Source organism: Panulirus ornatus, chromosome 9 (genome assembly GCF_036320965.1).
Source record: "Panulirus ornatus isolate Po-2019 chromosome 9, ASM3632096v1, whole genome shotgun sequence".
Taxonomy (NCBI): Eukaryota; Metazoa; Arthropoda; class Malacostraca; order Decapoda; family Palinuridae; genus Panulirus; species Panulirus ornatus.
In genome coordinates, this window is record NC_092232.1 from 5,123,815 (window position 1) to 5,136,794 (window position 12,980).

At 41.8% G+C, this 12,980-nt stretch overlaps 1 protein-coding gene across 16 annotated transcripts in view; it reads right to left on the reverse strand.

Annotated features, from left to right (window-relative positions):
• Positions 1-12,980, reverse strand: part of pum (pumilio) — a 522,382-nt gene that overhangs the window by 108,523 nt on the left and 400,879 nt on the right. For 15 of the 16 annotated variants that reach the window (XM_071664569.1, XM_071664578.1, XM_071664577.1 and 12 more), the window contains one exon: positions 3,420-3,522. In XM_071664569.1, the coding sequence (XP_071520670.1) occupies positions 3,420-3,522 (103 nt within the window). The remainder of the gene's footprint in view (positions 1-3,419; positions 3,523-12,980) is intronic. The other variant, XM_071664571.1, reaches the window with a different exon arrangement.

A 12,980-nucleotide genomic window follows, 5' to 3' on the forward strand; every position in this document is an offset into this window, starting at 1 on the left:
ATATTCAAATTGTATGCTGTTTTGTAGATGGAACTAACTTGCCTTTAGCACTAAGGAATACACAGTTATGCCATTTCGGGTTTCTCTAAACTCCATTTCATCACTAGGCCACATGAGTAAAACACTTTGGATGCTTTTGGAATTGTGGTGGGTTTTGAGTTTTCAAATTCTCCTCATCTTAAAGTATTAGTATATAATGGTACTGTGTACATCTACAAAATACAGTAAAAAGATATCAGAGCATAAATTCAAATCAATGTGACAATGCAGTGAAGCTGAACTCTCAAAGGGAACAGACGTGTATTTGGGGCACTCTTGAGCTGCCAAAGGTCAATGTGATCTTTTCACCTCCCTAAGCTGGATATTTGGGTTACCCTTGATTGGACCTATGTCTTCACAAAAGACTGTCATAATCTAATGAATGTGAATGAGAGAGATATAAATAACTTCACAGTGAAATGTGAATATTGACTGTGATAATGTTTCCCATGCTGCCCATAGCCACAGGGTTAAGGCTCTGGTTGCATAACATAAACACTACCATGACATTAACCTAAACCAACTCACAGCTCTATCGCTTTAAGTGGGGTAACAGTTATCCCAACAACAGTTTATGAGAAGTTAAAATTGCTAAATGTATTTAATGACATAAGTAAGTGCACACACAATCATGGGTAAACAACTGACACATTAATCACCAATAGAAGAAATGCAAACCAGCAGCAGCTGCTGAAATTGACACCTGAAACATTTTGAAGTTCCAAGGAAGTGATACAACCTCCTGACTCTGTTTTTACTGACTTACCTTCCTGCTCAAAAAATTGACAAACTCACCATCATTACCAAGTCATTCAACAACCAGGTCATTGCAATAACAGAGGCCTGGCAGATTACTTGTTAAATTTGTACCAAGTGACGACATGATCATCTATCACCTGTGCACATCAAAGTGTGGGGAGTGGGGGCACTCTTTTGCCACAAACAGTTAACATACATGAGGGTCTGGAGGTGTTATGCATTAAGTTTTGCCCACATTACGCACACATCAGACTGGGACCACCAATTACTGTGAGGTCTATCACCTCCCACACTCCTCCATTACGAAGGAATACGTATAGCACCTTATCTTCACATCTGATAGATTTAGGATGAAGCACCCTTGTCAAATGTGGTGATTTCAATGAGATAAACACCACCATCATCCAAGAACAACTACACCCATCACTTTCCCAAGCATGATCAAAACACTTTTGACCCAATTCTCACTGACATGGGTGACCACTAACTACCATCAAAGCCCATTAAAAAACTGAATCAGAAGTGATTTCATCTCATCAAAATAAAGGTTACTAAGCAGGATGCCATACTCTTAAGAAATAATTACTCATAAGGAAAATTTTCCAAAAGGCTAGTCTTCACATCCAAACCCTTCGTGATCTGTATACATACAGCAATATAGGATAAAGACCTATATCTCCACAGCATCATCACAGCATCTTGAGAGAATAGTGAAATGATGTTTGTAAATGACTAGCTTTGAATGAAATGTAGCACCTGACATAATAAGAAGATGGGTTCCTTTACCATAAAATGACTGGTCTCTTACGAACCACTGCTTCCAGCATAAAATTTACCACATTCTACATAAGAACATTTAGCATTAAGGTGTCAATTAATCTGTATATGCTCCAATAAATGGTGTTTGAATCTGTACATGCTCTGATAAATGGTGTCTTGAAACAGTTTGGTAACTATGAAATAAACTCAAATGTTAACAAAGATATGTAAAATCAACTAGTAAGAGATTACTGGGATTCTGTTGTGGGGGTTATTTAGAAGGAAATGCGAGTGCTCTAAAGCACATGAGCTTCTATACATTGTTGCACAAGACAAATGATAATGTGGTTTCAACCTATCTGCCAATATGCTCTCGTACAGGTAGTTTTTCCCCCTCTGGAGACATTAGCTCCTTCACTATACTATAGTTTTACTTATAATTAAATGAGCTCCTGTCTTTCATCATTAATCTACATTTGGATAAGAATATGGTTTAGGTAAGACTACCTCCACAAGTGATGAAAAACATACCAATATTCATATATTTGCGAATCATGCATATTCATCCTACAATTATCACACCATGATATCATTTTAGCGCTCCACTAAATCTAATTACCGTCACAACCATTCCAACACAAACATTCCCGTACGTTCACCTGCCACTCATGCAACCTATTACGAAAATGGTTTGGCGCTACCCAATTATATCTGCTGCTTGTAATCCTCTACTCCTTTATAAAAATCAAACTAGATACATATTTGTGGAGATCTCCAACAAAAGAAAACATTCTTTTGGGGTATACAAGCAAAAATAATGTTACAAGAGTTATCAAGACTACTGATTGATGGGAGTTGGTGGATAAGACTACTGATTGATGGGAGTTGGTGGATAAGACTATGGGAGAGATGTGGGGTGAGTAAATGACAGGAATAGGGGACAATGGTTCATGCAATACAGGACTGACAGTGAAGATAAAGCTAAGTGATGTGAGATACTAATATAATTACAGCATACGGTGAGCAGTGGCAACAGACTTAGGTGTTTGGAGAAAGGAATTAGTAACTGAAGTGTGAGGCAATTAGTGACAGCAAGCTAGGTCAATAGCTTGCAATATGAACTCGTAGTTTGGGAGAAGAGTAAGTGTCAGCTAAAGGTAAGCAGGGTGGATACTGTGAGGAAATGTTTGTCTGGGCTAGGGATAAGTGGTCATTGTAGCTACGGTGAATGGAAGATGAAGGAGGTACGATGGATGGTAGCTGCAGACTAAAAAGGTATTACAATGGGGGATGAGCAGAAGACAAGATTCAGGATAAGCAATAACAGATGAGAGTGGACTGGAGGTACTGGTGTGCTGTTGATGGTGAGAACGTGTCATATGGGAGATAAGAAGATGGAATACACACTAACATTAAGTGCAGAGAATGGCAGAACCAGGCTGAATGGGTGGTAAGAAGGTAGGGGACAAAAATGGTTGTTAAAGGATAGGGTGGAGGGTAATATTATGTGAATGGGAGAGGGAAGTGGTGGAGGGCTGTGCTTATGGCTGCCCATCATAAGAGGCAGACAGGCAGGCAGGAAGTGCAGCCCACCACCCTGCCAATGCACACACTTCCTACTCTCACACACATCATAACCGGCATTATCTGTTGACTTAATGCCAAACTCCAACACTTCCCCACCACCAACCTGTCATTTCATTCACATTACACACTTAATAGCCTTGTGTGACCTAACTAACACACCAATATTCACCTGACCAATGAACCCAACTGTCAGTAACCCAATAAGGATGACTGAAGATGGATTATATCTAAGGAGACTACATGCTCAGTAACAACATAATGCAGTCTGTGCTTACCTTGCTGTTGTGCAGCCTGTGCAGCCAAGTATTGCTGCTGTGCAAGCAACTGGATCTGCTGAGGGTTGGGTCCTCCTTGCTGCTGAGCATTTCGGAACAACTGCTGGAAAGAAAAAATGTGAAGTAAATAAGACCATTCAATGATTTCAAAATTATATATTTTAGACACATAATTCACATACATAAGATATGAGCAAAGTTCACCTTTTTAAGTTTGGCTCCGTCGAAGTCAATGAGAGACTTTGTGATATCCAGATGGAAGCTGTACTTTTTCTCTTTGAGCTTCATAGTTCTATAATAATAGCTACACGACACTGTCTAAAAAATATCAAGCCTCTTACATAAGGCTTCTGTCACCATGTTAACACTTAAAAAGTTTAGGCACTTTCATAATCCTTCTGGTGTGTTCATTGTAAACCAATTCTATGCAATGGTAGCAAGCACATATCTAATACACAACTTGGATCATATACATCCTCTTAGTCCACATTTTTTCTGGTGTAAAAATAAGTCAATTTTTTTTTCTCGAAGTTCTAGAAAAAATAAGGGGTAGGGGATTATAACACACAGTATGATACATGGGACACTAAAAAGGGAGCATTAGGCAAGAGATATTGTGGTGTGTGTGTGTGGAATGTCTAGGTGGAGGTACAAATGACGTACTGTAGCCTTGTCCATACAGCTCACGTCCAGACCTGGCCTCTTCCCTGGGGCAAGACATACACTGTGATTATCGTTCTGCCAAAACAGCCAAAGACTAAACCAATCAATAATACTGATACTAGTTTGAAAAGTATAGTTTTTTTTTTTTTTTTTTTTTTTACTTTGTCGCTGTCTCCCGCGTTTGCGAGGTAGCGCAAGGAAACAGACGAAAGAAATGGCCCAACCCACCCCCATACACATGTATATACATACGTCCACACACGCAAATATACATACCTACACAGCTTTCCATGGTTTACCCCAGACGCTTCACATGCCTTGATTCAATCCACTGACAGCACGTCAACCCTGGTATACCACATCGCTCCAATTCACTCTATTCCTTGCCCTCCTTTCACCCTCCTGCATGTTCAGGCCCCGATCACACAAAATCTTTTTCACTCCATCTTTCCACCTCCAATTTGGTCTCCCTCTTCTCCTTGCTCCCTCCACCTCCGACACATATATCCTCTTGGTCAATCTTTCCTCACTCATCCTCTCCATGTGCCCAAACCACTTCAAAACACCCTCTTCTGCTCTCTCAACCACGCTCTTTTTATTTCCACACATCTCTCTTACCCTTACGTTACTCACTCGATCAAACCACCTCACACCACACATTGTCCTCAAACATCTCATTTCCAGCACATCCATCCTCCTGCGCACAACTCTATCCATAGCCCACGCCTCGCAACCATACAACATTGTTGGAACCACTATTCCTTCAAACATACCCATTTTTGCTTTCCGAGATAATGTTCTCGACTTCCACACATTCTTCAAGGCCCCCAGAATTTTTGCCCCCTCCCCCACCCTATGATCCACTTCCGCTTCCATGGTTCCATCCGCTGCCAGATCCACTCCCAGATATCTAAAACACTTCACTTCCTCCAGTTTTTCTCCATTCAAACTCACCTCCCAATTGACTTGACCCTCAACCCTACTGTACCTAATAACCTTGCTCTTATTCACATTTACTCTTAACTTTCTTCTTCCACACACTTTACCAAACTCAGTCACCAGTATAGTTATTGCTTTAAAAACACATTTATAGTTATCTTATCATACTTTGTCGCTGTCTCCTGCATTAGCTAGGTAGCGCAACGAAAGAGACAAAAGAATGGCCAAACCCACCCACATACACATGTACATACACACACGTCTACACACACACATATATTTTTTTTTTTCGGTCTCCCGCGTTTGCGAGGTAGCGCAAGGAAACAGACGAAAGAAATGGCCCAACCCACCCCCAATTTTCGCCCCTTCCCCTACCCTATGATTCACTTCCGCTTCCATGGTTCCATCCATTGCCAAATCCACTCCCAGATATCTAAAACACTTCACTTCCTCCAGTTTTTCTCCATTCAAACTTATCTCCCAATTGATTTGTCCCTCAACCCTACTGTACCTAATAACCTTGCTCTTATTCACATTTACTCTCAGCTTTCTTCTTTCACACACTTTACCAAACTCAGTCACCAGCTTCTGCAGTTTCTCACCTGAATCAGCCACCAGTGCTGTATCATCAGCGAACAACAACTGACTCACTTCCCAAGCTCTCTCATCCACAACAGACTGCATACTTGCCCCTGTTTCCAAAACTCTTGCATTCACTTCCCTAACAAACCCATCCATAAACAAATTAAACAACCATGGAGACATCACACACCCCTGCCGCAAACCTACATTCACTGAGAACCAATCACTTTCCTCTCTTCCTTCACTACACATGCCTTACATCCTCGATAAAATCTTTTCACTGCTGCTAACAACTTGCCTCCCACACCATATATTCTTAATATATGGTGGAAGCGGAAGTGGATCATAGGGTGGGGGAGGGGGCGAAAATTCTGGGGGCCTTGAAGAATGTGTGGAAGTCGAGAACATTATCTCGGAAAGCAAAAATGGGTATGTTTGAAGGAATAGTGGTTCCAACAATGTTGTATGGTTGCGAGGCGTGGGCTATGGATAGAGTTGTGCGCAGGAGGATGGATGTGCTGGAAATGAGATGTTTGAGGACAATGTGTGGTGTGAGGTGGTTTGATCGAGTGAGTAACGTAAGGGTAAGAGAGATGTGTGGAAATAAAAAGAGCGTGGTTGAGAGAGCAGAAGAGGGTGTTTTGAAGTGGTTTGGGCACATGGAGAGAATGAGTGAGGAAAGATTGACCAAGAGGATGTATGTGTCGGAGGTGGAGGGAACGAGGAGAAGAGGGAGACCAAATTGGAGGTGGAAAGATGGAGTGAAAAAGATTTTGTGTGATCGGGGCCTGAACATGCAGGAGGGTGAAAGGAGGGCAAGGAACAGAGTGAATTGGAGCGATGTGGTATACCGGGGTTGACGTGCTGTCAGTGGATTGAATCAAGGCATGTGAAGCGTCTGGGGTAAACCATGGAAAGCTGTGTAGGTATGTATATTTGCGTGTGTGGACGTATGTATGTACATGTGTATGTGGGGGGGGGGGGTTGGGCCATTTCTTTCGTCTGTTTCCTTGCGCTACCTCGCAAACGCGGGAGACAGCGACAAAGTATAAAAAAAAAAAAAAAAAAAAAAAAAATATATATATATATATATATATATATATACTGAAATGTATATGGATGTATATGTTCATGTGTGGACGTTTATGTATATACAAGTGTGTGTGGGTGGGTAGGGCCATTTCTTGTCCGTTTCCTTCTGCTACCTTGCTAATGCGGGAGACGGAGGTTAAGTGTATTATACAAAATTAATAAATATACATATATTTTCCATTATCATTTCTTAATTATCATATTTGATCCCCATTTCCTGCGTCAGAGGTAGTGCAAGGAAACACACGAAGAAAGACCCATCCTCCTTTGTGAGGGTGTATGAGTGGGAGCCACAGTTTCATCAAATCACTTCTTACTCCTTACGAGTCTATATTTCCCTGCTACTGGAAGTAGCACAGCCTTTGGCTGCAGAAGCCCTCAGAAAAGTTCCAGGTAAACAAAAAATAAACAAATAAAGAAGACATTGAGCACTTACTATGCAACTGCCCTGCACTCTCCACACATGCACGAACACAAATCACAACGCTTTACAGTTGATCTTTGCTGTAATTATGGCTAATTCGTTGAACTACATTCTGTGGGTGATGGCACAAACCACAGTATGACACGAAGGCCCTTTTACTTTCAGACAACCTCAAAATCACGACCCTACACCCTGACACCACAGCAGCAACACCAACCATACAACACAATAATAGACATCTGAAACAATGGTTAACCCAGAACAGAATGTCTGCATCTCCAAGGAAGTCATCAATCATTCTTTTAATCCCAGACAAAAAGCACCTCTAAAGAAAGCTTGAATCAGTCTTTTAAACCCAAACAGACATGAATTCAGCTCATCCTCCAATCACCTTGACAGGCCAACTATTAACACGTAACAACACGTCAACTATCATAGTAGTGAGCTGGGAAGAGAGAATTGAGTGAAGAAATACCAGGACATATCGAGTGTTGAATGGCAAAAGGAGAAAGTATATGAAGCAAGGGGAGTAGGATGGAATGGGAGGTATTTAGGGAAGCATTGCTGGCATGCCCAAGAGATGCATATGGCATGCAAAAGGTGAGAGGTGGGGAAAAAAAAAAAAGGTTGTGACTGGTGGGATGAAGAAGTTAAATCATGAGTAAAAGAGAAATGCGAGAAGTTGGTGCGGTACTTACAGGGAAGGAGTGCAAATAATTGGGGATGAATAGGAAAAAGCAGCAGAAGTACAAGAAGAATGTACAACAAGAGAACATATAGGGGTATTGGGAAAGGTGGCAAAAGGGGAAGTGATAACAAGTAGTGATGAAGTGAAAAGGTGGAGGAGTATTTTGAAAGACTTGAAAGTGTATGTGATACAGTTGTAGGATGTTTATGTAGGGGGTGATATGCAAAGTGAGAGAGCCATGGAGAGTGGTAAGGCAAAAAGAGATGTGGTGACTCGCTGACTGGTTGGTATGGATTTTCAGTGTATGAATGGATCATGGGAAGGTGCCAGAGGACTGGCAAAATGCATGTATAGTGCCATTGTGTAAAGGTATGGGGGATAAAGGCGAGTCTTCAAACTACAGAGATATAAGTTTACTAAGTGTGTATGGTCAGCTGTATGGATGGGTAATGACTGAGAGGATGAAGGAAAACAAAGAGCATCAGACTAGGGAAGAGTAGTGTGGTTTCAAAAGTGGTATAAGATGTGTGGATCAGGTGTTTGCTTTAAATAATATAAGTGAGAAGTACTTACAGGAACAGAAGGATTTATATGTGGCATTCATGGATCAGAAAGCATATGATTGGGTGGTGGAAGGTCTTAAGCATGTACAGTGTGGGAGGATAGCTGTTAGAACAGAGAAGTTTTTATTAAGGGTGTAAGGCACTTGTATGAGTTGGAATAAAGGAAAGTGAATGGTTCTAAGTGAATGTTGGTCTGTGGCAGGGGTGTGTGACATCACATGGTTTTGTTCAATTTGTTTACAGATGGAGCACTGAGGGAGGTAAATGTGAGAGTATTGGGGAAAGGAGCAAGTATGTAGCTTGTAGGGGATGAGAGGCCTGGGAAGAGACTCAGCTGTTGTTTGCTGATGATACGGCACTAGTGGCAGATTCCAGTGACAAATCGCAGAAGTTGGTAAGTGAGCCTGGATGAGTGTGTGAAAGGGGGATGGTGAGAGTAAATAAGAATAAAAGTAAGGCTATTAGGTTTAGCTGGGCTGAGGGACAGGTTACTTTGATGTGTATGTTTGAATGAAGTGTTTTAGATACCTGAGTGGACATGGCAGCCAATAGGACCACGGAAGTGGTTCTGGTGGTAGGCGAGGGGTGTGGAGGTGGGGTAAAGATTCTGAGAGCACTAAAGAATGTGTGGAGATAACATTATCTGGGAGGACAAATGTGGCTATGCTTGAAGGTATATTATTCCTAACAATATCATATGGATGCAAGGCATGGGCTATAATTAAGGCAATGTGGATGTGCTGGAAATTAAACACTTTAGGACAATATGTGGTGTGAAGTGGTTTGATTATGTACGAAATGAAAGGGTGCAAGAGAGGTGTGGTGCTAAAAAGAATGTTATTATGAAAGGTGAAGAGGGTGCGTTGAAATGGTATGGACATAGGGAGAAAATGAGTGCAGAAAGACTGACAAAGATATGTTACAAGTGGAGGGTACAAGGAGTATAGGGAGACCAAATTGGGGATAGAAGGATGGAGTGCAAAAAGGATGAATGAAAAAGATTCTGAGCGATCAGGGCCTGAACATGCAGTTGGGTGAAAGGCTTGCACGGGAGAGTGAATTGGAATTAAGAGGTATACTGGGGACAAAAAGCTGTCAATGGACTGAACCAGAGCCTGTGAAGCATCCTGGGTAATCCAAGGAAAGGTCTGTGGGGCCTGGTAGCTGTAGTTTCGATGCATTACCCATGACAACTAGAGAAGGGATGCGGCATTTCTTCATCTGCTCCTGACGCTATCTCGCTTACGCGGGAAACGGCGATTAAGTAGTATGTGTAATACACACACACACACACACACACACACATATATATATATATATATATATATATATATATATATATATATATATACACACACAAAGAGAAACAGCACAATCCACAAAACTAATTACCAAAATATTTATGACAAAGGAAATATTGTGGAAGGCTCCTCCACTTTAGCATGAATTCCGAGATGAAGTTTCATGATGGAAGACCGAGCAGCCTCATTCCACAGATGTTTTCCACACCATGAGATTACGATGGCAGTCGAGAAGGCGATATGCGCCATGAATGCACCCAGAGGTATGGTAAAGTTATCCTCTTTATGGATATATTTACTACGTTATGCTGCACACACCGCCCATTTGGTGAAAGGTAACCACGCTAGGATTCGTTTAACGCTGAAATGTAACATATCAACTACTGTGTGGATGATTAGCAGCGTAACGGCGATTGTTGCTAAGTCACACATAGCCCAGCACTCCATAAGGAAGTACAAGGTGGGTGTTGCCAAGGAGAGCGACTGAATCTTCCCATCAGACGAGTCTAACAAAGGCGTAAGATACGATACCATGCGTCCAACACAGCTCCGCCTCTCTCCCCGGCACACACTGGACACCATCGCGACCTCCTTGTTGCTGATAATTTCATTCAGGTTCATTTAGACTCCTGCAGAACTTTTACAATGCACACTCCCAACGCGAACTACAAAATCTATATCGCCAATTGGGCCAGTAGCCAGCCTACAAAACCTTGCCCTCAGTGACTTCTCAATCATTACTTCTTGAGCTAACACTAAGTACAACAAGAGTAAGCATGAGGCCCGCCTCTGTCCCTTCCTTATCAAACGTTTCTGAGGCATACTAAATGTTTAATGATCGCTCACCTAACAGGAAAATAATTATCAAACGTTTCTGATCCACACTTAATATTAGATGATCACTAGTCTCAAAGAAACCTTTAAACGTTACTGACTCACACTAAAAATTTAATGATCACTAGCCTCGGAGGAGAATCATTAGGGAAAGTTTCTTGTCCATGTTAAACATTTGACGATCACTAGCCTCAGAAGAAAATATCTATCAAACGTTTCTGATCCATACTAAACATTTAATGACCACTAGTCGCAATAGGAAATATTCATCTCTAGTTACTTATTCAATTCTCATCAGTCCCGGGAAGAATATATGTGACGCTTCCTATCGTAGCATATATGTGACGCTTCCTAACGTAACCTAAACATGTATTTCAACCCCCTGCCAAGCAGCGTTTATACCTTCATAACTCTCCTGTATTTCAAGTGAAGTTCAGTAGAAGGCGAGGCGAGAGGGGGAACAGGCCACCAAAAGACGCAACCCTCTGTTTACCATCAACACTCAGGGGACTGAAGCAGGTAGGTAAGAATCACAGTCAACACAGACGAGCAAACACGGGGGCAGAGCAGGCTACGCTATATGAGGCCAGGATGCCACACAGAGACAGCATCCAATATTTGAAGAAAGGTGTTCAAGATTATACGATCATTTGTTATAAAATTACATTAAAGGCCTTCCTTGAAAGGCCTACATTCCAACCAACCAACCAACCACACGTGCCACACTACTGCTTACCCTAGTTGTAATCTTACCATTTGTCACTAGTATCGAGCAGCGTAAAATCATCCTTGCAACTATATTCACAATCTCCTTTGCACGAGTGCGCAATCATGTAACTGAAGACTTGGAAAGCACGCTTACCATACCGTGCCCCCTGCCATAGAACAAGATTCAATCAAGAAAACAAACAACCTTCGCCCTTCCATCCCTAGCAAATTATATTGCTCCTTAAAACAGACCTTGTTTGATAATGACACTTTGAGAGACTGAAGACAGCCATTAGCACAATACTGGGAAGTAAGTTGTGAGATTTGCAGAGCGTACTGTACGGAGGGGTAACTGGACATTTATGGGAACCAATAAACTGAATTTTCTGCGTCATACAACTTCTTTAACTTCTGTCTGCTGTCCATAATCAGTCTCATTACAACTCATTCCATTCATCAACCACTTATAAAAGCACTTTTCTGAAATATCTAATTTTTTTTTCTATTTTCAAGTTTTCTAATTTTTATACTCCCTTCAACATCTTTCGAAGACCTGTTCACTGTTACGTCATTAATGTTTTAAAACTTAAAGGCTGGGACTTCCGTGGTGTTGCGGTTAGAGTTCCTGGCAGTGACGCTTCACGTGCCGCCCGGGGTAGAGCGCGTAAATTCGAATCCTGGTTGTGGCAGTCGGTCCACAGTCAACCCAGCTGTTCATCGACCCTCAGGGGTTGGTCGATCGAATAGGTATCTGGCTCAGGATAGGGTATATGAGAAGGTGTATGTGTATGCGTGTTTTACTGGGTTCCACTTGCTCAAGGTTACATAACTAGAGAAAAGTCACCTTAGGCGAGGTGTATCACTTGGGAGTACAGTCTCATCATAGAACTTCTCATTCCTAAGCAGTCAACTTTTTCCTGTTAGCTTTGTGCAACAGAGCCTTTAGAAAGACACCCCGAGTACCACAGGGCTCTTTATCATGGAACCTGGTCTTGGAGTTTTGTGTGTGTGTGTGTGTGTGTGTGTGTGTGTGTGTGTGTGTGTGTGTGTGTGTGTATATATATATATATATATATATATATATATATATATATATATATATATATATATATATATATATATATTTTTTTTTTTTTTTTTATACTTTGTCGCTGTCTCCCGCGTTTGCGAGGTAGCGCAAGGAAACAGACGAAAGAAATGGCCCAACCCTCCCCATACACATGTACATACACACGTCCACACACGCAAATATACATACCTACACAGCTTTCCATGGTTTACCCCGGACGCTTCACATGCCTTGATTCAATCCACTGACAGCACGTCAACCCCTGTATACCACATCGCTCCAATTCACTCTATTCCTTGCCCTCCTTTCACCCTCCTGCATGTTCAGGCCCCGATCACACAAAATCCTCTTCACTCCATCTTTCCACCTCCAATTTGGTCTCCCTCTTCTCCTCGTTCCCTCCACCTCCGACACATATATCCTCTTGGTCAATCTTTCCTCACTCATTCTCTCCATGTGCCCAAACCATTTCAAAACACCCTCTTCTGCTCTCTCAACCACGCTCTTTTTATTTCCACACATCTCTCTCACCCTTACGTTACTTACTCGATCAAACCACCTCACACCACACATTGTCCTCAAACATCTCATTTCCAGCACATCCATCCTCCTGCGCACAACTCTATCCATAGCCCACGCCTCGCAACCATACAACATTGTTGGAACCACTATTCCTTCAAACATACCCATTCTTGCTT